The 22826-nt window shown below is 47.5% G+C and overlaps 1 protein-coding gene across 4 annotated transcripts in view; it reads right to left on the reverse strand.

Annotated features, from left to right (window-relative positions):
- Positions 1 to 22826, reverse strand: part of DOCK1 (dedicator of cytokinesis 1) — a 542700-nt gene that overhangs the window by 36994 nt on the left and 482880 nt on the right. For all 4 annotated transcript variants that reach the window (XM_017944437.3, XM_017944438.2, XM_017944436.3 and 1 more), the window contains exons 39-44: positions 14227 to 14316; positions 12540 to 12644; positions 7463 to 7604; positions 7250 to 7328; positions 5716 to 5800; positions 1120 to 1206 (exon numbers count right to left, since the gene is read on the reverse strand). In XM_017944437.3, the coding sequence (XP_017799926.1) occupies positions 1120 to 1206; positions 5716 to 5800; positions 7250 to 7328; positions 7463 to 7604; positions 12540 to 12644; positions 14227 to 14316 (588 nt within the window). The remainder of the gene's footprint in view (positions 1 to 1119; positions 1207 to 5715; positions 5801 to 7249; positions 7329 to 7462; positions 7605 to 12539; positions 12645 to 14226; positions 14317 to 22826) is intronic.

The following is a 22826-nucleotide window of genomic DNA, read 5'->3' on the forward strand; positions in this document are numbered from 1 at the left end:
CTTCACCAGCTACAAAGGGACCCAGCAAAGGCGGTGCATTTTTACCACCTGACACATAACTCCTACAGCCTTCTATCTGTCAGGTGCTGCCTGGCTGCTAGGGGCACAGAAAGGGAACTCCAGAGCAGAAAGTGCCCCCAGGAGGGGTAGGCGAAGAGCCCTGGGTGCTTCGAGTATAAAGAGGTGGCTCTGACCACAGGCGACCTCTCAAACAGAGTGGCCCATAGCTGCCCATAGCTCATGCTGGTGTGGGCAAAGGAGAAGCCTTGGCGCTGGACATGCAGCTGGGCAGACAGGTGCCGGCCAAATCCTAGAGATGAATAATCAGGGGTTTCGGGGGGACTCATTGAAAACTAAATGGCAAGTACCACCCCCCTCAGTGAGTTCTTGCTGGGGGAAAACAAAAGGCATTGAGACACATGAACAAACACTTACATATTTCAATCAGATGTTTTTATATTGCCAGTTGCCTTGGCCTTGACATTTCAATACTGTCAATAAATCTGCTGCTCAACTCCGGTTCATGTAAATGAAACTATCCAATAGCTCACTGCAAATGTGAGTTTCATGTAAATGAAATGGTCCCACGGCAAAGCAAGGTTCAGCTTTGCTTAGAGGTGGAAATCGTTATTTCTTTAAAAAGGGTCAGGGAGGGGTATGTTCTCAGGCTATTCTTACTTGAAATGGGCAAGAAGTATTAATTAATAGTTGTTTGTCACGTAAAAGGCAATAAAACCATCAGGAAAAAATATCTTTAAAAAAGTTCATGTAAATTGGAATTTGTCTTAAGCTTTTCACTTGGTTAACAGAAAGCACTGTCAAACAGCACAGCTATGACTGAATTTAAATATGCTGTAAGAATAAATGAAATCTTCATTCTGGTTTTTTGATAAGCTAGAGTTGGTCGTGATTACACAGCATTTCCACTAGAATATGAATATGCGTGGGCGAGGAGATATTGATGCTCTCAAGAACAGGTAGGGTGGTTACGTGAACTGTAGGGTCTGCTGTGTGCACATTGCCACCGTGACCACGGGGCACGAGCAGGTGAAGAAGGCGTGGCAGACTGTATTGAGGAAGGGAACGGACAATTCCTCCTGGGGTGGGGGCCATCCTTACCATGAAAACAGACTTGACCTCAAACCACCTTAAAATTCCAGGTAATTTATACGCAGTTGTGTATACGGTTCTCTCGATCCACATATTCTGCAAAGGAAACACACACACACAACACGGGTTAGAAGGATGTCAGCAGGTGGACAGCTCTGCCTTAAGGGGGATTTACAGAATAACTCCACAGCAGTCAGGTCCTTCAGCAGGACAGGGTCTGTGGTGCTCAGCACAGGGCACGTGTGCCTTCAGGTAGTACCTCACAAGCCACGCTCTGCCTAACAGTCCCTCAGGACACATCAAAGTATCCGCTGTCCCCTAGCCAACACTGTCCACCACTCTGGTATATGACAATGCAGGTACACTAGGTGAGTGAGAAAGATGTGTACACTCCAAAATGAGGCATGGGGAGCCCCTCATGACCAAAGAGATTTTGAGAAAGGCTCCAAAGAAGTCTTACATTAGCCAGTGTTCCTAAGAAACTAAAAGGGGTAAACACATCTTTGGGAGACTGGATTTAATCCAAGTGACCTCTGATGTTCTGATAAAACCAGTCGGTATTTTAAGCTTTAAAAATTTTTGACGTGGCCGGTTGCAGTGGCTCACACCTGTAATCCCAGCACTTTGGGAGGCCGAGGCAGGCGGATCACAAGGTCAGGAGATTGAGACCATCCTAGCTAACACGGTGAAATCCCGTCTCTACTAAAAATACGAAAAATTAGCTGGGCGTGGTGGCAAGTGCCTGTAATCCCAGCTACTCGGGAGGCTGAGGCAGGAGAATGGCATGAACCTGGGAGGCAGAGGTTACAGTGAGCCGAGATCGCGCCACTGCACTCCAGCCTGGGGGGCAGAGCGAGACTCCGTCTCAAAAAAAAAAAAAAAAAAAAAAGTTTTGACGTAACTAATATGTTTACATGAGAACATAAAGATATGGAAACAGCAGGAGGAAAAACCATCCCCTACCTAAAGCTGATAACCTACATGCTTTAGTGTCTATTGTTCAAGACTTCTTACTAAGTATTAAAAAGTGTGTCTATGCATATTTTAAATAAAAACATCATTTATCTGTGTTCTTTGTAAAATAATGTATTACATATCGCAGGAAACTGTTCTAAGCCAATAAATATAATTCTACTTCTCTTTAGGGATTGCACAAAAACTCCATTGCAGGGGTCAACTGGAAACCCTACCCTACTGCCTCTTTTGTACTGTCTAGCTGGCAACAATCTTCTGCCGTTCCAACCTCCCTGCACTGCAGGGTCACCGAGCAGTCTGAGTCTGTCAACAGGAATCTAGACTTAAGCAGATTGGATAATGGGATGCCAGTCATTCCGGAAAACTGGACAGGCGCGGGGGCTCACACCTGTAATCCCAGCACTTTGGGAGGCCAGAGCAGGCAGATTGCCTGAGCTCAGGCCTTCGAGACCAGCCTGGGCAATGTGGCAAAACCCCATCTCTACTAAAAATACAAAAATCAGCCAAGTGTGGTGGCGGGTGCCTGTAGTCTCAGCTACTCAGGAGGCTGAGGCACGAGAATCGCTTGAACCCGGGAGGCGGAGCTTGCAGGGAGCTGACATTACACCACTGCACTTCAGCCTGGGCAACAGAGCGAGACTCTGTCTCAAAAAAAAAAAAAAAAAAGAATTCAGAAAACTGGCTTGGATCTTGGAAAGCATTTATCCCACACTTCTAAGGGAAGGAGCTGGTTGAAGCCACAGGGACACAGGCAAGGCCTCCATGCCCCAGGCCAGTCCTCCTTTGCCCCGTGGGGACGGCTCCCTCAGGTTTTTGTCCTAGCAATGGAAGCAGGTCTGCCTCTCTCACATCCACCTCTAGAACAGATTCCAGTGCTTTTTCTCATGTCAATATACCCTGAGAGGGACCTCTGGGTTCCATCCTGGGCTTTACGGCCAGCTCCTGCTCACACAGGCCCTGTCTCATCTTCCTCCTTGTCAGTGCCCTCACTCCCCAGCACGTCAGTCACCCCTTGCCAGGTCAGCAGATGTGAGCCACCTTGCTCTGCTCTCGGCCTGTTGGGCAGCTTCCCCAGCCCGCTGCACTTGGAGCTGGGCTCCCTGCTGTAGGGCCGGAGCCTGGCTTCCCAGTACAGCAAAAGACTTTGTACTTATCTGAGGTTTTGGGGGGCATGTGAAGGACCAAATCCTGTGGCTTCCGAACACTTTGTCCAAGTGCCCAGACCTAAACGGGGCCATTAGGGGACTTCAGGGCCATTTAGAAGAAGCATAGCCTCTGAGGCTCAGCACAGCTCAAAATGTCAAGAGCTTTCGTTATTCTTAGCTCTGCACCCAACTGGCTGCGCACCCTTCAGCAGTTCACTTGACCTCCTTGTGTCTATTTCTTTATAGTCTAAGAATATATCTACTTGCCAGATGGGAGAGGTGTGAGGGAAATTCAAGAACTGCCTATAAATCCCACAGTTGAGGGACTCCATGTAAATACTAGCGTTAGTGCTTGTGATGACAGTAACAGGTGCAGACTGCTCTGAAAGCCACTGCCCTTAGCGAGGGTGTCCAGGTTAGACATGCCTAGGTTCTGCCGCACTGCTGCAGACAATAGACACTGCAGTGATCAGTCCTGGAGGAGGTCCAGGGTGCTGGGTTCACCAATAAATAGGGTCTTAATCTTCAAACAACCAACCTGCTGGGACTGCACAATACTGCAGATTCCACCAACTCCAAGCTCCTTTGTGCTCCTTGGTGACACCAAGGAATCTGGCCTCAGGGCTGGAAGGAACTTCCCCATGGCTCTTAAGAGCTGAGATAGGAGACTCACAGGTACTGCCCTGAGGATCCGATGACTGGCGGACCCCTGAGGGACTGGCAGGGAGAGTGCGTAGATGCCACTCTTCACTTGAGGCAACCCTGCTGGAAGGGTTCTGAGCTTTGCTCTGGTCAGGAGTAGGGTGCTAATTCACCTTTGACCTTGGTAGCCTAGATGCCTTCAGACGGCACACAAGAGAAGTCATTCTCAGCAGAGCTGGTCCTCCTTGGGGGACCCCAGACTAATGCCTCCTTGCAATACAGGACTACACAGGGATTTCCGGAGGTTTCCCAGGCAAGATGGATAAACATTAACATTTTTTAAAAATTATGGCTTCTTTGATGCCTTTTCAACATGGATCCACTTACTTGAGCCCAAGAGTTCAAGACCAGCCTGGGCAACATAGACCCCACCTCTATACAAAAAAATAAATAAAATAAAAATACAAATGAATCCATGAAAGCAGTTTGTATGTAGAATTTTTAAAAGGCTCTACGGCCGGGTGCGGTGGCTCACGCCTATAATCCCAGCACTTTGGGAGGCTGAAGCGGGCGGATCACGAGGTCAGGAGATTGAGACCATTCTGGCTAACACGGTGAAACCCCGTCTAAACACACAAAAATAAAAGAAAACTAAAAATACAAAAAATTAGCCGGGCGTGGTGGTGGGCACCTATAGTGCCAGCTACTGGGGAGGGTGAGGCAGGAGAAAGGTGTGAACCCGGGAGGCTGAGCTTGCAGTGAGCCGAGATTGCACCACTGCACTCCAGCCTGGGTGACAGAGCGAGGCACTGTCTCAGAAAAAAAAAAAAAAAAGAAAAAAAAGGCTCTAAAGACGTTTGCTGTTATTTCTACAACTCAAATGCCGTGGTTTGCAACAGGGGGTGGATGTTTTATTTTGCCATTTCTGTTTTTTTTGATGGAGTTTCACTCTTGTGCCCCAGGCTGGAGTGCAATGGAGCGATCTTGGCTCACTGCAACCTCTGCCTCCTGGGTTCAAGCGATTCTCCCGCCTCAGCCTCCCAAGTAGCTGGGATTACAGGCATGTGCCACCACGCCCAGCTAATTTTGTACTATTAGTAGAGACAGGGTTTTACCGTGTTGGTCAGGCTGGTCTCGAACTCCTGAACTAATGTGATCCACCTGCCTCAGCCTCCCAAAGCGTTGGGATTACAGGCATGAGCCACCACGCCCAGTCTGGAAATCTTTTTGATTGGCTGTCCCAACTGGGGTGGTGACACTGGCACCTAGTAGGCAGAGTTCAGGGATGCTGCCAAACATCCCTGGATGCACAGGATGGTCCCCCCCACAGAGAACAACCCAGTCTGTATTGCCAGTAGTGCTGGGGTCAACCCTGCAGTTGTGTGTTGTGCTCCAGTGAAGTTCAGGTGCTGGATACTGAGTTAGGATGAGCACCTGAGTTAGGGATGAGTTCATGTGCTGACTGCTGTGTCACCTGCAGGAAGCCACGTCAGCACCCAGCACCTCAGCATTCCATGGGCCCATTTGTAACTAGCGATAATAGGCACCTGCTTTCTCACCTGGGGCTCACAGGGAAGGCAGGCTACTCATATGGGAGCTCTGGCATTCGGACGGCACAGTCTCCTTATCAAATATCTCAGTGACCTTAGTCATATTGTTAGTGAAATGGCAATTAGTTTTTCTAACTTTGGAGGGGGTAATAGATTAGGATTTCCGCACACAATATACAAAGACATTTAATACTGCCCTGTGGCTGCCTTTGAGGCCATGCTTCTCCACTGGCAGTTCTATTGGTGGTGGAATGATATTTTTTATTTGTTTGTTTTGGTGGTTTGTTTTTTACCGCAAATTCATTGTCTGGGTTTTTCTCTCCTTTCCGGATTGGCCGAGAATATTCAAATCGCTGGACCTCGTTCACCCTGTAAAAACTATACAGAGACAGACAGATCATTAGACATTTAACCCGGCAAACAGCCAATTTGCTTTTGGACACAGGGTCTGGCCTTAGAATATGTCACTGCCGCCTGCAAAATCTCCCTAACCTTGACCTGAAGCCATCGCCTTGGCGTCCTCTCCCAGTCAGGGAGATGTTGGCAGGTGGAAAAATTAACTTGAGTTTTTGCCTCTTCCCCGTCCCCGCCAACACCTCGAGGGAAAACAGAAGCTGAGTAAGAGCGAAATGAGCAAGAACAGAGGAAAGGTGAAGCGAAGGAGAGAGAAAAAAGGCTTTTGTGTTCAATGTATGTGTTTATTATTATTTTTAAAAAGTATCACATACTTTAGTTTCAGATCTACAAAGTACAGATTTTGCAACCACCGCAAGAGTGACACAGAGGAAACGTAAGTAACCTGCCTCCGTGGCCAGGGTGGGAGACAGGCTATCCGCACGCACAGGGAGGGCGTGGAGAGACCGACACTGATTCCTCCCCTGCACTGAAATGCAGGCAGGCTTCCACAGCAACAGAAACTACTGCATCTGAGAAGGCTCTAAGCTTCACTATTTGCTTAAGGCCTCTGAAAAAAAAAAGGTTGCAACCCTTAAAATGTATGCCTTGTGAGAGCAGTCATTTGTAAACACACGGGGTCCCTGTTTATTTCCCATTATTGCTGAAGAAAGGTCAAAGAAACGATGAAAGGTCAAATAAACCACCAAACTTCAGGAAGCAAAATGAAGCAGATCCTAAGGAATATGAAGTCATCAAAGAGATTAATATTTTCACCAGAACATGGATCAAACAGAACAGCAAAGTCTTAATATCAAACACATCTGTTAAAGCAGGTCTTTCTATGCCATTGCTAAGTCAGGTGCGATTCAACCGACAGGCAGAAAATCTCATTCAACTATGGACAGTTGACTCAGGGGGCTTAAAAGCCCCCTCATAATCCTACATTATGGAATTGCTGTGCTGTGAGGCTGAAGGGTTCTCCTGTGTGTCACCAGGAGCAAATGTGCAAATCCCATTTCCCACCTTTCGAAATGCAAACATTCAGGCCGCACTCACGTGTATGGACTTGGCTTTGCTGGAAATGGGCAGGATGCACTGCTGGGAAGCTCCCTAGGAGATTGTACCCCGTGGGGCAGGCCTATAAAGGAGACCAGACGGCCTCCACTGCCCGCTTAGGTTTTTGCCGTCAGCTGACTTTGGGAAAGGAATAGGCTTTGCACACTCCCAGCACACGGATTAACATCTCCTTTCACTTTTTTTGGATGCTGAAAATAATTAGCTTCCCTTGCTCTTCAAAGAGGACAGAAAGAGCATTTGGAAAGCGAATCAAAGGCTAAAAATCATCCTTTAAAAGGTGGAATCATTAGGAAGAGATCTGTCCACACAGCCTCTTACAACCCTCATGTTGGGTAAGAAAAATGGGATGATTACCTTACAATCTGCTCTGACACCGGCCTGTGAAACTTAGGAGGCAGATCGAGTTTGGGCTTCACTGTGAAGCACTGAATATCTGAGGTGAGGGGGTTAAGGATCGCTAAAGCAGCACAGACATCAACCATGAGAGAGGCCCCCCATCACACCCAACCACCCAAATGAACGGCGTCGCCACGGCTTCAGAGTTGATGCGGTTGTCTTAAAGGATACACTGGCCAGGGGAGTTTTTAATATCGTCGCCTGGTGGAGATGTTGTCTTCATTTTCTCGGCGTTTGGAAACTGAGTTAACAGTCGAGCCTCAAAATCTTCCCGGCGCTCATACTCTTTCCCTCGGTAAATGAAAACTTTTCCCTGGAAAGGGTGACATTCATTTAATAACACCACAGAGAAAGGGCCACGAAGAGTTCACATGCAATGTGCTGGTCTTAAAATATGCCTTACGGGTTCTTACAAAATGTCATTGAATTTAAGAACAACTTGTAATTTTTTTTTTTTTTAACTTGCGTTGGCTTTGTTAATCAAGAACACATGGTCATCAAGCATGTAAGTTAATACTGTTTAAGAGGCACTCAACACTGAGCTACTAACATCTGTGCTATGTTTTCATCTTGACAGTAACAACTGATTTAAAAACTATGTGAAAAACCAAATGAACACTCAGAAGCCTACAACAGAGCGGGCATGAAAGGGTTAGAAGGGGGTAAGGCAGCCAGGGCAAGTGGATAATGATGTCCACGCTTTTTCTGGTTTTTGTTTTCTTTTCAGGTAGGCCCTAATGAAGTCGTTTTCATTCTGCCATAAGAAATTTTTTTTTTTTTCCTTGAGACGGAGTCTCGCTCTGTCGCCCAGGCTGGAGTGCAGTGGCCGGATCTCAGCTCACTGCAGCCTCTGCCTCCCGGGTTTACGCCATTCTCCTGCCTCAGCCTCCTGAGTAGCTGGGACTACAGGCGCCTGCCACCTCGCCTGGCTAGTTTTTTGTATTTTTTTTTTTAGTAGAGACGGGGTTTCACCGTGTTAGCCAGGATGGTCTCGATCTCCTGACCTCGTGATCCGCCCGTCTCGGCCTCCCAGAGTGCTGAGATTACAGGTTGAGCCACCGCGCCCGGCCCATTCTGCCATAAGGAATTTAAGAGAGCATGAGCTAAGGTGGGGTCCCAGCGCCTGCGCACGGCCACTCCGCGCCGACTCCTGTGAGACACAGTCGAGGTGAGCAGAACCCGAGGGGAAGGGATGCAGTCCAGAGCCCAGAGCTCCTAAGTTCCTGGCCTCCCCCGAGGGAGTGACTGGAGAAGGACGGAGAGCAGGACTTCCCTTCCTGCACTCAAGAGTGCTTGTGCAGGTCATTACTCATCAACATATGTCAAGATAAAATACACAGAGCTCTTCTTGGAAGGGCTGGGTTTGGTCCATCTCCAATGACACTTTTGTCACCTCCATAAATTCCAAGTTGGAGTGTCAGTCCACTGGGGTTGTTATAGATGGCTAGGCTAGGCTAGGCAGCCTGGGGCGTGGAGGGGAGTTAAGTAGGTAAGTTTTCTTCCTTCCGCAAGGCTGTCTTGTTGAGGTCTTTTCTGCCTGAGTGTGACACAGTCCTCTATAAATACACCTGTAAGGAACGTTTTTCTTGCAAGATATAACAGGTCTCCCTGTTTTCCCGAATTCAACACGTGTGTTCTGAGTGTCAACTGGGTCACAGAAAGGGGCCAATGAGTAGTGTAATGCTGCTGCTGGTTTTGGAAGCCTTCTGCCTCCCGCCACCCACCCTGTCCCATCTAGGGCTGTCTCAACTGAAATGAAAACTGCCGCAAGGAGAAGACAGCAAGCAGGAGTCACCGGGGTACAAGAAACAGAAGTCTGGGGGTAACGCTTTCCAGGACGGGATGTGGTTGCTGAGGTGCTTCTGTTCTTCGATCAGGGGACGCTGGGAAAGAACCTCCAGGCTGGCTGCTCCCAAGTCAGCTGCAGCCTTGCCCCATCTGCAGTCACTCCTGGACAGGTGCCAGAGAGGGAGATGAACAGACAGAGGCAGCCAGAGGACAGCACCTTGCTGCATATTTTTACACTTATCCCCTAAAGACCAAGATTGAAGTCAAATTAAAATTTGTCTAACGAATGGATTTTCAAAAGGATTAAGAGAGATTGTATGACACCGAATCAACTGATCCCTGCTGTGGTCTGAATGTTTGTAGCCCCCAAAATTCAGATGCTGAAACCTAACCACCAAGGTGACAGTATTAGAAGGTGGGGCCTCTGGAAGGGAATTAGGTATTGGGGCTGCACCCTTGTGAAAGGGATCAGTGCCTTAGAAAAGAGGCCCCAGAGCTGCCTGCCCTTTCCACCCTGTGAGAACAGGTGGAAGGCGCCATCTACGAGGAATGGGCCTCCTCAGACTCCAAATCTGCTGGCACCTTGATCTTGGACTTCCCAGCCTCTGGAACTGGGAACAACACATTCTGTTGTTTATAAAGTACCCAGTCTAAGGTATTCTGTTACAGCAGCCCCAGTGGACTAAGACAATCCCCTTCCCTCGCCCCAGCTTATTCTGAGTTCTCCTAAATCACTAAAAAAGAACCAGTTTAAGAATTGAATTCTTTTTCACTTTGTGCTTAGATATGTCTTAAAAGTACCATTATGGAAGAAAAATATTCTATTTATCTCCAAAAAAAAAAAAAAAAAAAAAAAAAAGTCAAGCAGAAACCAGATAAAATGTAGTCTTAATTAGAAATATAAATACACAGTTTGAATATCTTCTAAGGCTATATAAAGCCACACACTTCCAAAATTCAGTAAGATTTAATGTATAACAGACTACTATGAAACTAGCAAGCATTTTTCTTATGCTTTACATAAGAAAGACATAATAATAAAAATGTATATAAAAACTTTAATAGAAAAACGCCGGTGAGTTATAGATAAAAACACGAATAACATTTTCTGAAAATGTCAGTTACTTTGCATTCTGAAATGATCCCTTCGAACATGAAAACAAGGGGAAAATGTACATATAGTCAAAGATATTTATTCCTTGTAAGACCTACAAATATTAATATGAGTACAAACAACAGTGAGATCAATTTTTAGAGAAAAACAAAGCAAAAGGGACAGCTAGTCAGTTCTTGGAGGCTCCTCTCCAGCAGGGCATGAAGCACTCAAACATTCCGCCCACTTTTTGGTAACTTGCTAGTATCACTGGCAGATTGACCCCTGCCAGGTGATCTGTGAAGCGTGATAAATACATTGCTGCAGCCCCGCAGAATGATCCAGGTGTGGCGGGAAAGTCAGTTCAATATTAACCAAGCCTGTTAACCTCTATTTGGACTTTTCATTTTGTCCTTTTGGTGGTGGAGATGACCCAAGACCGTCCCTGGAGCCTGCCGTGCATGAGCTCCTGGCACAACCTGGCATCTACTGGGCTTGGGGGCTGTGACATGTCCTCCGCACCCGGCACTGCCCTCACATAATATTCCACGCAGGCTGCTCTCTTGCTCTGGACTCCGGGATAACCATCCTGCATGGATCCAGAGTTGGTGCCTACATATCCAGAGGTAGATCTCCATCCACAGGGGCCACACGCACCATTTAACACCAAGCACTGCACAAGGCTGCCATGGCTTGGTCCACTTCTCTCCCTTTCTTAAAGATGTATGTTCTGGAGCACACACACTCGAATTAAAGCCTTTAGCAACAGTAAGTGGCTTTAACTCTAAGCTCATTCCACCCTTCAGCTTTGTTTTTTATTGAGAATGAAGCTAATTTCAAACTTGTCTCTAATTCACAGCTTGTAACTAAGCCTCCTTTATTCATTCTCTGGAAGGGAAGACTTTGTTCAGAATCTGTGCTTCTGATCAACCACTGTCTTTGCTGCACGATGAAGGCAAGAGGAGAAGCTGACCGGCAATGACCAGGAGTGACCAGAGGCCAGACGCCTCCATCACCAGGCAGGATACTGAGGAGTGGGCAGCCAGCCTCACCTCGTGGAGCAGGCCAGAACTGTGGGGCTCTCCTGTCAACAGGGACATGTCCTTCCTAAGGGGAGGTTTGTATCCTCTGGGTACTGTGATGAAGAGGTATCTCACACTATTAGTGACTCCCGTGGAATCGGAAACACAGGAGCCCAAATGAGCAACGTCTGGAACCAGTGGAATCACCCAACTGGTTTCAACTGCCCCGGACAGCCGTGCTCAAGACACAGAGCTTCTGCTTCCTAAAGCCAGAGAAATCACACATGGCCTCCTAGGATAAGAGAAAACCACGTGTCAAAAAAAAAAAAAAAAAAAGTCGTAAGAAATATCAGGAAATCATGACCCATTGGTCAATGCCATCCAAGAATGTGTTTTTGAGAAAATGTATAAACAATTCTATGGTAGGCCAGGCAGCATTCTTAATATTTATATAACTTCTCCTTTGGCCTCATGTGAATATTGGGAAACGGGCATCTGGCAGGTGATCACGGTTACTGCTTCAATCACATGTCTGAAAGCACGCGCCTGTCTCAGGGATGGAGCCTGATTTGGAGTTTCCAGCACCGTGGCCATACAGATCCACTTCCAATTTCCCATATAATTAAAATCATACATCTTCACAGCAGCACATTGGGTGGGGACAACCCAAATGTTCATCAATGGATCAATGAATGAATAAAATGTGGCCTCTCCATGCAACAAAATACCATTCAGCCTTAAAAAGGGTGAAGTTCTGACACATGCTACAACCTGGATGAACCTGGAAGGCATTCGGCCGAGTGAAACACGTCAAACACAGAAGGGCGAGTACTGTACAATTCCACTGATACAAGGTCCCTAGAACAGTCAGATTCATAGAGACACAAAGTAGAATGGTGGCTGCCAGGGGCTAGGGGGAGGGAGAATGAGGAGGCAGTGTTTGACGGATGGAGAATTTCAGTTTTGCAAGATGAAAAAGTTCTGAAGGCAGATGGTGGTGCTGGCTGCACAACAATGCGAATGTATGAATACCACCGAACTACACACCTGAAAATGGTTAAGATGGCAAATAGTATGTTACACATACCACACCTCAATTAAAATAATACACGTACATCTCTGAAGGAGGGTCGTTTTAAGGAAACATCAGATGGAAAGGTTATATGCAACCAAAGAAAATCCTGTCAGTCTCTCTCTGTCCCCTGGGCTAACCACCAAGCTATGGCAGTGTGGAGAGCTGCACCTTGCCACGCGGATGCAAACTCCCCACTCTTCCTCAGAACGGGAAGGGGATTCTCTGCTGGGGGAACAATCATGGCTCAGATTAGGCAGAATCAAACTTTACCCGCAGGAATGTGGGGAACCCTTGTCCGTAGTAGCCAACAGCAAAATAGTCAGGCTTGGGCCTGATCACTTTGACGATGTTTTCATAAAACTGAGCCTGTTTTTTCTGGAAGGAAAAAAGAGAATGCATTTCAGGTTTGAGTATTCAAGCATGTGTGCCTCTGGATTCTTCTTGTGGGCTCTTTAAAAGCTCTGGCAACTTCTACAGGGTGGGAGAGGGAGATGGTGGGAGATGGTACTCAGGCTGCACCTGAATTTCATCTCACTCCATCGTTTTGACATTATTTTTCACTCCTTCTCCATCATTTCGCAAAGGAATCTGAACAAACAAAGACCAAATTCAGCAAACAGTTGTGACTTATGGGTGTTTTCAATAACCGAAGAGGTGCCAAAGAAATGCGTTTTCTTCTGATTAAATGACTGGCCCTTAGTACTTTTTAAAAGGTATGGGTCAGATAGTGGGATACATTCAAGGAGAATTTAAAAGAACAGAATTGTTCTGTTCTAAATTCATGACACACATTCCCACATCATTAAGGTGATCTGCTGAATAGAAAAATGACAAGTTGGAGGAGGCAGTGATTAGAAACTAACAGCGTTCCCATGGCAGAAGAAAGGTCTGGTCATTATCTGTCCATTCCTCTCTCATAGAAGGGGTCAGTTTTTTTGTTTTTTGAGACGGATTCTCACTTTGTTGCTCAGGCTAGAGTGCAGTGGCGTGATCTCGGCTCACTGCAACTTCTACCTCCTAGGTTCACGCCATTCTCCTGCCTCAGCCTCCCGAGTAGCTGGGACTACAGGCGCCCGCCACCAGGCCTGGCTAACATTTTTGTATTTTTAGTAGAGACGGGGTTTCACTGTGTTAGCTAGGATGGTCTCGATCTCCTGACCTCGTGATCTGCCTGCCTCGGCCTCCCAAAGTACTGGGATTATAGGTGCGAGCCTCCGTGCCCGGCCAACGGTGGTGCTATTAAAAGTGATTTTTACAATAATAATATATTACATTTATAACTATAAAATCAAAATTACAAACATATATATATATATATATATATTATTATTATTTTTTTTTTGAGACGGAGTCTCGCTCTGTCACCCAGACTGAAGTGCAGTGGCGCGGTCTCAACTCACTGCAAGCTCTGCCTCCCGGGTTCACGCCATTCTCCTGCCTCAGCCTCCCGAGTAGCTGGGACTACAGGTGCCCACCACCACGCTGGGCTAATTTTTTGTATTTTTTAGCAGAGACGGGGTATCACCGTGTTAACCGGGATGGTCTCGATCTTCTGACCTCGTGATCCGCCTGCCTCAGCCTCCCAAAGTGCTGCGATTATAGGCGTGAGCCAGCGTGCCCGGCCTCGGGTCAGTTTTAAACTAGTACAAATGGTCAGAGACTCCTGGGCTGTCAAGACCACTACACAGAAGGTCAGCAGTTGTTTACGTACAATTTGTTCATAGAAGCCTTAAGAGTTTGGTTATAAGAGCTGAATTGGGACTAAAAAGTAAATATTTATGGGCCAAGTATCAACCAGCAAATAAACTAAAATCATCTTCCTAGGCAAAACGGAGGGACATGGCCCGGGTCCCAGAGTGCCTGGGGTGAACCCCAACGTTGACATGGAAAGAGAAATTCCTGAAAAACCAGCTGAGATTGCCTGTGTTGATTTAAATGAAAAGAAATAAAGACTCACCAGCAATTCGCTGAGTTGCTCATAATCAAACATTTCGTTCTCATACTGCTCGGCTAGCTCCTTGCCCAAGGCAATGGCCTCCTCCCACATCTGTGAGTTGAAACAAAGAAAAGAAAGAGGAATCGAGGCCTGAACTGTGCGAAGAGTAAAACAGGAATGCAATCATTCAAAATAAAACAGTGTAGAAGTACATTTGAAGAAATGAAACACTATGGGAGTAACACTGAAAAAATACAAATATTTTCTTGAAGCTCCTGTCTTTTGGCTCGTGACCCACAGCATCAGCTGGTCAAAGAGGTCAATCACTGGCATGTCAAATACGCAGGCCTCTGGCCACGGTAACAGCAGTCTGTTGGCCAGTCCTCACAGCTTCTGTCCTTGCTCTCCTGCTGCCAGCTGGGGCCCGAAGCCCATCTGTCCCAATAGCCTTGGAGCCAGGGAAAAGGAACTGTAGGGTGGAGAGAGGCTGTGGGATTCATTTATGTAGAAACTGGGGGCCTGACTTGGCTCTTTTCCCATGTCATCCACCTACAAAATGCTATGTCGAAAATCATCAATGATCAGAAATATCAGGGCAGACTTCGACTCTAAACTAAAGCTTGCAGAAAGTTTGATGTATGTGTGTGACTATGCTATGGATATAAAGCCGGGTATCATTTTGAAAAGGGGGAACTTTGCAAGGTAAGTTACTTTCTAAATCAGTGATTAAAATGTTGATAAGCTTTTGACACATATGGAATAATTTTTTGAAAGATAGTTGGCCTTAATTTTCTTTATTTTTCTTGGGAAAAACAAAGTGGATTACTGGAGAAAACCACGGAAAAATCAGAGGAACCATCTCTTTCAGGAAGCCTTCCTAGCTGCCTCCCACTCTCCTCCTTTGTGCTTCCACAAAGACCCAGGATCCTGCTGCCTCAAAACTTCTGGCAATGTACGGAAACTAGTATGCCGCTTTGTCATTCTTCCTCAGAGAATACAAGCCCTTGAGGACAGGGGCTCAGCTTTATCAACCTGGAAAACCTCTGGACCTTAACCCAGGGCCTGCCTGACAAGGTTTAGTGAACAGAACTGTTGGATGCTGATTTACAACCAGGAAAGCTTCCTATCATCCTACATGCTGCATTCCCAGCCACGAATCACCACTTCTCAACTGCCGTCATTCCCACAAGATGGTAGCACCAGTCCTTAGCGGGGAACCACACAGCTTCGGAACCACCCAACAGGCCAGGCTTTCCAGGCCCCAAACCTGGACTACCCTTGGCACTAAGCCCCCATCCGCCGGCTGCACAAAAAAAGACCAAGGCCTTGCAGTAAAGAAAGAGTTTAATTGACATAAGGCCAGCCATGCTGTTACAGCAGGTAGCTAGTCAGGCATGAGCGGGGCAGGAGAGGGCTCCCCTGACCTCCTACCAGCGAAGTCAGGTGACTGTCAGGTGACGGTCAGGCAGTTGTTACACTGTCTCTCTAAAATAATAATTGGTTGCAGACAGTGCCAGAGAAAGGCAGTTTCCCAAGAGCTAGAAACACCTGAAGCTGGTAATCAGCAGCTTCCTGGTAAGATTTCAGGAGCTGGCTGAGTGGGCTCAAGCATGTGAATTGAGAGGCATCATGGCGGAGTTTAACTGGTTACCTTCCAGGGACATTCCACTGGAAAAGGGACACACGACGCTGGAAGTAGCCCAGCATATCAAACCCCAAGCCCAAGGTCAAATGGGGCACTTGATCTCCAAGATGTCTGCTTGGCCCTCTTCCAAGTGTACTTTCTTTTCATTCCAGCTCTAAAACTTTTTAATAAACTTTCACTCCGGCTCCGAAACTTGCCTCAGTCTCTTCTTCTGCTTTATGCCCCTCAGTCGAATTCCTTCTTCTGAGGTGGTGAGAACTGAGGTTGCTGCAGAGCCGTAGGGATTTGCAGCCAGTAACACTACTCAAATCAGTCTCCCCAAAGGCTCCCAGGGGAGGGGCTTTTCAAAGGCAGTCTGGGGGAGGGGGTGGTGGTGGCCAGCTAATGGATGCTGCTGCAGATGGGTTGGGTTGGAGACGAAATCACAGGGGGTCAGAGCTGCCCTCTTGAGCTGAGTTGCTTCTAGGTGGGCCACAGGAGTGGGGCTGGTGGTTTGGGTGGAGCCAGGTGTCAGACAAGCCAAAAATCTGAAAAGAACTCAAAAGGCTAATTTACAATAGTGAAGTTACGTATTTTGTGACCAGTCTACACCTTAGCAGAATTCAGGTTTCTCTCCTCTTCCTAGCCTGAAGGCCTTTCATTAGCTTTATAAAGGCGGCTGAGTTTTAGAGAAGGCCTATTATCATTTAAACTCTAAACTAGAGGTCTCCCAGAGTTGGCTTAGCCAAAGCCCAGGAATGATTATAGGAGAGGCATGACTGAGCAGGGCAGGAGCAGGCTCCCCTGACATCCTACCAGTAAAGTCTGGTGACCGTCAGGTGTCGGTCAGGCAGTTGTTACACTGTCTCTCTAAAATAATAATTGGTCGCAGACAGTGCCAGAGAAAGGCAGTTTCCCAAGAGCTAGAAACACCTCAAGCTGGTTACAGGGGGGCGGGTGAGGATTTCCATTAGATCTCTTTTATTGACATGCTTTCCTCACTGTTAATTTTTTTGCAAAGGTGGTTTCAGCTTTTCCTAGCTTACTCGGTCCAGCCACCTGTGCTCTCCCGTTTAAGGCCTCCAATCACTTTGTCAGGTGGGCATCTGCATTATACCCATTTTGCAGATAAGGAACCTAGGGATCAGACTGGTCAGTAGCTTTGCCAAGGACGCACACCAGATAAGCGGTGGGCTTGACCCAGCATGGCCTTTTCGAAAGTCTTTGTTCCTGATGGCCACGGAGCAGCCCTTCCAAGCTGCTTCCCCACCTCCTGCCAGGACGGATTTGAAGAGTCCAGGCTGGCCTTGAACTCGAGGTTCTCGCAGGGGAGACAGACTGCCAAGCCCTAAACATGGGTCATCCTTGGCACTGAGCCCCCACCTGCCCGCTGGCCTTTGCCTTTTCTTTCTGTAGGATGACCCCATTGAAGCCTCACTCACTTCAGAGCCACCTAAAAAACTTAAGAACATTGTTTTACTTAAATGCTCCCAAAATACTCCTGTCATAGCCACGACGTAAAGAAGCCATCAGCTATTTTCGATGAGAGTAAAAGTTATTCTAGAATCAGAGTGGCATTTTAATACTTTGAATAACAAAATAAAAGTAAGCCCAAAGAAAACAAAGATTTCAGAGCTGGGACCAGTGTCCAGGAAGGGCAGGAGGTGGCCCAAGACGGTCCCCGCTCTGCTACCTGGTCCCTTTCCAGAGCCCCCATCTGTCTCCCCCATCCTGCTAAAGGTTTAACGTTGCCTCTCGTTCCTGGAATAGCTCAGTCTGCTGCTCTAAGTCTCTCGTGTGTCCTCTGCTAGAGCCCCAGCTCACATTTTCTAGGAAGGGAGAACTTCCTTACTTTTAATGTTTTTTTAAAGCTCCAGTGACCACTTCCTCTCTAAGCAGATTTCCATTTCAAAGAGAACATTACCTTTCCTTGTGGTCTCTTACACCAGATTATTATTTTTTTTTTTCAGTTTTCTGCAAGTAGATACAAACTCTTTAGCTTCCTAGAATGCCAGGGCTTCTAATTCATTCCTGAGTAAAAGCCTAATCTGTCTTTATCCTAAATGACAGAGGAGATACTTTAGATACATATCAAAAGTAATTGTTTTTAAAAGAAATACAAGTCTTGAGTAAATATCTTCTCAGACTCACCCTCAGGTTACATGGTGGTCTTTTCTATCAGATTTCCTGTAAATATGTATCTCTCATCCCTCCCCACTACCCCCAGCCTGTTTCAAAGGCCTCTGCATCAAGGAGATTTTCATCTCCTTTTAATTGGATGGGGCTTTACAGGGAGTGTGGGTAATTCATACGTCCAACGTGAATACCTTGGACAACGTTTCCGTGCCAGAGAGAAGGCAGATTCAGTAGGATCTAGATTTAGATTATCTCAGTGAAAGAAGCGCTTTAGCCTCTGCGATTGAACACCCTGCTTTGGCTCCGTTCTCAGAAGTGCTACAGGTTTATCAGGTTTGCCACAGTCCCAAATGAAAAAGCCCCGTATCAGCAGACAACTTTATTTTCTGATGGGAAATCTTTAATCCAATTTATGGCATTCTCGAAATTGCCGGTTGACTTGCAGCACGGAGGACGGTCTCCCCACCCCTGCTTTCCCCCAGATGATATCAGACGTGTTCTTTTGAGATGATAATCTTCTCTCTATTTTTCTGAACCTGCTGGTTTCAGGAAGTTCCATTTCTTCAAGTTCCATGTATAGAAACTGGAATAAAAACTTTCTTTTATAATAAAACTCCTTCCTTAGTTCCCAGACAGAAGCAGCTGTAGAGAATGTAGCAGGAATTGATTTCTTACCCATGAGGTGATGTTGATGATTCTGATAGGATGACAACATGGATGTCACAGGACAAGGGAACAGCAGCAGATGAAAGGCAAGATGTCAGCCGGGACAGCCGTCCCTTTCTAATAATTCAGGCTGGCGATGACTCACCAGGATACTGGTGGGCGACTCTGGTTTCATTTGCTGACTAGCTGTAAGTAACTCACCAGTGGAGATACTTTATAGGATGCTTGCATTTCAGACATCCTTCTAAAATTCATCTGTTCTGTTTTTTTACAGCAGTTATTGGGAAAAGAGTCATACTCAATTACCCTCCGAATTTCCAGAGTCCCACACACGTCTCTGACATCAAAATGGATTAAAATCACTGGTGTGGAAGAATCCAGAGCTCTGGGGGAGGTCCATCAGCAGCAGCACAGGGGCCAGGGAGGCCCAGGGCTAGCAGGAGGCTGCGTTCAGTCCGTTCTTTGCTCAATGCGTGCTGAGTGACAGCGTCCCTTCCAGGCTGGTGGCCCTGGTGAGGTGGGCCTGGATGATTCCAAGGGCCCAGCTAGTCTTGGTGTTGCCCGCAACTGTGCTGCAAGGAATGGAGACCCTTTTCAAGCATGTCCACTCTCTCCAGGCCCCTCACGTTTTCCTTGAGCCAGGCCTCATCCTTGGTCCTCCTGGAGTGCTCAGCCGGCACTGACTGATCTCGTGCAGGACTGACTTTTTGCGAAGACCTTTCTGAGGCAGACTCAGGCCTGACTCCCTGCCCCAGCAAAGATGGTCTGCAGTTGAAAGCTGACTGATCTTGCAGTAATGATGCCAAAGTCACCCCAAGTGTGTACAAGATGGACCAGACACGGCAATGTCATACTGGAGCCACTGCCCCATCACAAGGGAATCCCTGCCTTGTCAAATCAGAGTCACAGCTGTGTAATACAGGAGTCACTGCCTGTGTCATCCAGGAGCCACGACCCATGTCATACAGGAGTCACTACTCAGGTCATACAGGAACCACTGTCCAGGATATGCAGGACCCAATACCCGGGTCATACAGGGACCACTGCCTGGATCATACAGGAGCCACTGCCCGGGTCATACAGGGACCACTGCCCGGGTCATACAGGAGCCACTGCCCGGGTCATACAGGAGCCACTGCCCGGGTCATACAGGGACCACTGCCCGGGTCATACAGGGACCACTGCCTGGGTCATACAGGAGCCACTGCCCGGGTCATACAGGGACCACTGCCCGGGTCATACAGGAGTCACTGTCCCAGTCATACAGGACATACTGCCTGGTCACGCAGGAGCCACTACCTGTGTCATGCAGGAGTCACTGCTCAGATCTCATATGATCCACTGCCCATGTGACTTATGCTCATCAACATGGCTTCTTTATTCCACAGCAATTCCTTATTAGTCAAAACAGAAAACTATTCACTCAGCTTGTAATGTGCTAGGTAAAAAATGAATTTTTTTTTTTTTTAACAGAGATAGGGTATTTTTTCTTTTGTAGTTTTGCAAAGACTTTTGTCTTTTGTAGTTTTGCAAAGACTACATTTGTAGTTTTGCAAAGAAAGACCTTGAAAAGCCTAAAGCAGGCAGCAAGAGATATAGCTGGTTCTTGCTCGGTGCTTTAATTGGAGACAGAGAGACACAGAGCTGCTCACTCCTGCCTTCCACAGGCAGTTACTGGCCACTGGTGAGGGAGTGGGCTCCAGAGACAACAGGAGGAGAGGAACAGCAAGTGCAGATCACCCTTTATGGAGTGTTGTAGAAAGAGGAGGAGAAATGGGCAATGGCTGGACAGGGGAGTTGGAACAAGAAAGAACTCTCCTTAAAGATGAGAGCAATAATGGCATGGTTGCAGGTGGGAGGGTGGGAGCCGACAGAACAACACGTGGTTGCTGCAAGGGGAGAGTGCAGATGTGCTGGTGAGATGTCCTGGGATTGGGGGGAATCCAGGGCACAGGGTGGCGAGCCGCCAAGTATCACTGCAGCTGTGACCTGGCCCAGGGTTCTCTATGTACCCAGCATCACTGCAGCTGTGACCTGGTGCAGGGCTCTCTATATACACAGCATCACTGCAGCTGTGACCTGGCCAAGGGCTCTCTACACACCCAGCATCACTGCAGCTGTGATCTGGCCCAAGACTCTGTACACACCCGGCATCACCGCAGCTGACCTGACCCAGGACTCTCTATGTATCCAGCATCACTGCAGCTGTGACCTGGCCCAGGACTCTCTGTATACACAGCATCACTGCAGCTGTGACCTGGCCCAGGGCTCTCTATGTACCCAGCATCACTGCAGCTGTGACCTGGCCCAGGACTCTCTACACACCCGGCATCACTGCAGCTGACCTGACCCAGGACTCTCTATGTATCCAGCATCACTGCAGCTGTGACCTGGCCCAGGGTTCTCTATGCACCCAGCATCACTGCAGCTGTGACCCTGCTCCTTTCTCCCTTTCTTGACCCCGTCCTTTAAATGCCCTGCACAGGACTGCTCCGTGTGCGCCCTCGCTGCCTTGCTCAATGCTGAAAGGAGGAAAGGACCCCATCTGCTCTCTGCAGCAAGTGGAGCATTTCCTCCGTACATCTTCCTCCCAGCAAGAACTCTGGGCTTCCAGGCCAGTGGTGGCCCCAGTCACTCCTGGCACATGCTTTTCTGACTCTGACCCTGTTCAAGGGTCTTTGACACCGCGGAATTAGCTAACTTGAAGTCTCATGACATCACTTCCACCTGCCACTGGCTCTGTGGGACTCAGGCCTGGCCCAATGCCCCACCCCTCGTCTGGTCTCTGGCCCCCACCCTCCCTCCTCTAAGTCTGCTGCCACCATGTTGCCAGAATTACTCCCTGAAAAGAGGAAAATGATGTCATTATTTTCTACTTTCATGAAATTTCCACTGGGTCCTTGTAAGCCAAATCTTTAGGACACAATACAGGGCCACTGGCAAACTAGCTCCAACGTCCTTGCTATGCTCTGAATGTTTCTGTCTCTCCCAAATTCACAGGCTGAAATCCTCAGCTTCAAGGTGTTGGCATTAGGAGATGAGGCCTTTGAGGGTGATTAGGTCAGGAGGGTGGAGCCCTCACGAATGAGTGAGGATGAGTGGCCTCAAAACAGAGGCCCAGGAGAGTGCCCTCACACCTGCCAGGACATGACGACACAGAGAAGGCAACATCGTGGAGCAGGCAGAGGGCCCTCTCCAGACATCGGATCTGCGAGTGCCTTGATCTAGGAATTCCCAGGTCCAGAACGGTGAGAAATGAATTTGTGGTTTATAAACCAGCCCGTCTGTGGCATTTTGTTACAGGAGCACGAAGGGACGAAGGCAGCCCCCGCATTGCTATCTCCCAGGATGGCTCGACTTCCCTGGAAAAGCGAGATGTTGTCAGTAGCTCTTCCCCTTCCGGCGCTATTCTCACACTCTGGAATTCCCGAGCCTTCCAGCCATCATCTGGCAAACTGAATTTCACTCTTCAAGAAGCACTAAATATGACCATCTCTGTGAAGGCTTCTCCAGCTCTCCAAAAGAAGGCATCACTCCTCACCTGTGAGACAGGGAGAGCCAGCGCCCACCTGTGTGATGGGCGGAAGGTGGGTTTCGTTATTTATCTGCTCATACAACAGCCCTGATGGTAGAATTGCCTCGAGGTGGGCCTGGCTCCATCTGGATATTTCATGGTGCAGGATGGCACTGGGCACACTTGGGCTTTGAGTGGAAAAAGCTTGTTAGTGATCCCACATGAACTAAGGGAGCAGTGTTGTTACTGACTCGAAAATGGACTTTCTCAGGCTTTGTCATAAATTACTGTACAGGAGCAAATCATAAAGAACATATGATCTTTCTGAATATTCAGGCCAAATGCTGGCTGAATAGGTTCTGCTAATATCACATTTTCAAAAATTCTAGAAATGCCAACAAGAAACCCATATGAAGGCTCCATTATGTTGACCTGCAATCCCTCTTAATAACAACTGTTTCCAAAGAGAAACTTAAAGGATGAGAAGATTTCACCCAAATACTTGGAAAAGAGATGCAAACATTTGACCAAAAATGGAAATTTGCTCCAAACTCCTATTTTTAGTTTACATAATGATGCAAGATGCTTTTTTTTTTTTTAAACTTTGGTGCAAGGCAAAGTGTGAACTTTGTCAAGGGAAGGTTATTTTCAGGGAAAATAAAACAGAGCTCCAGCTGAAAA

The sequence above is a fragment of the Papio anubis genome, chromosome 11 (assembly GCF_008728515.1).
Source record: "Papio anubis isolate 15944 chromosome 11, Panubis1.0, whole genome shotgun sequence".
Classification (NCBI taxonomy): domain Eukaryota; kingdom Metazoa; phylum Chordata; class Mammalia; order Primates; family Cercopithecidae; genus Papio; species Papio anubis.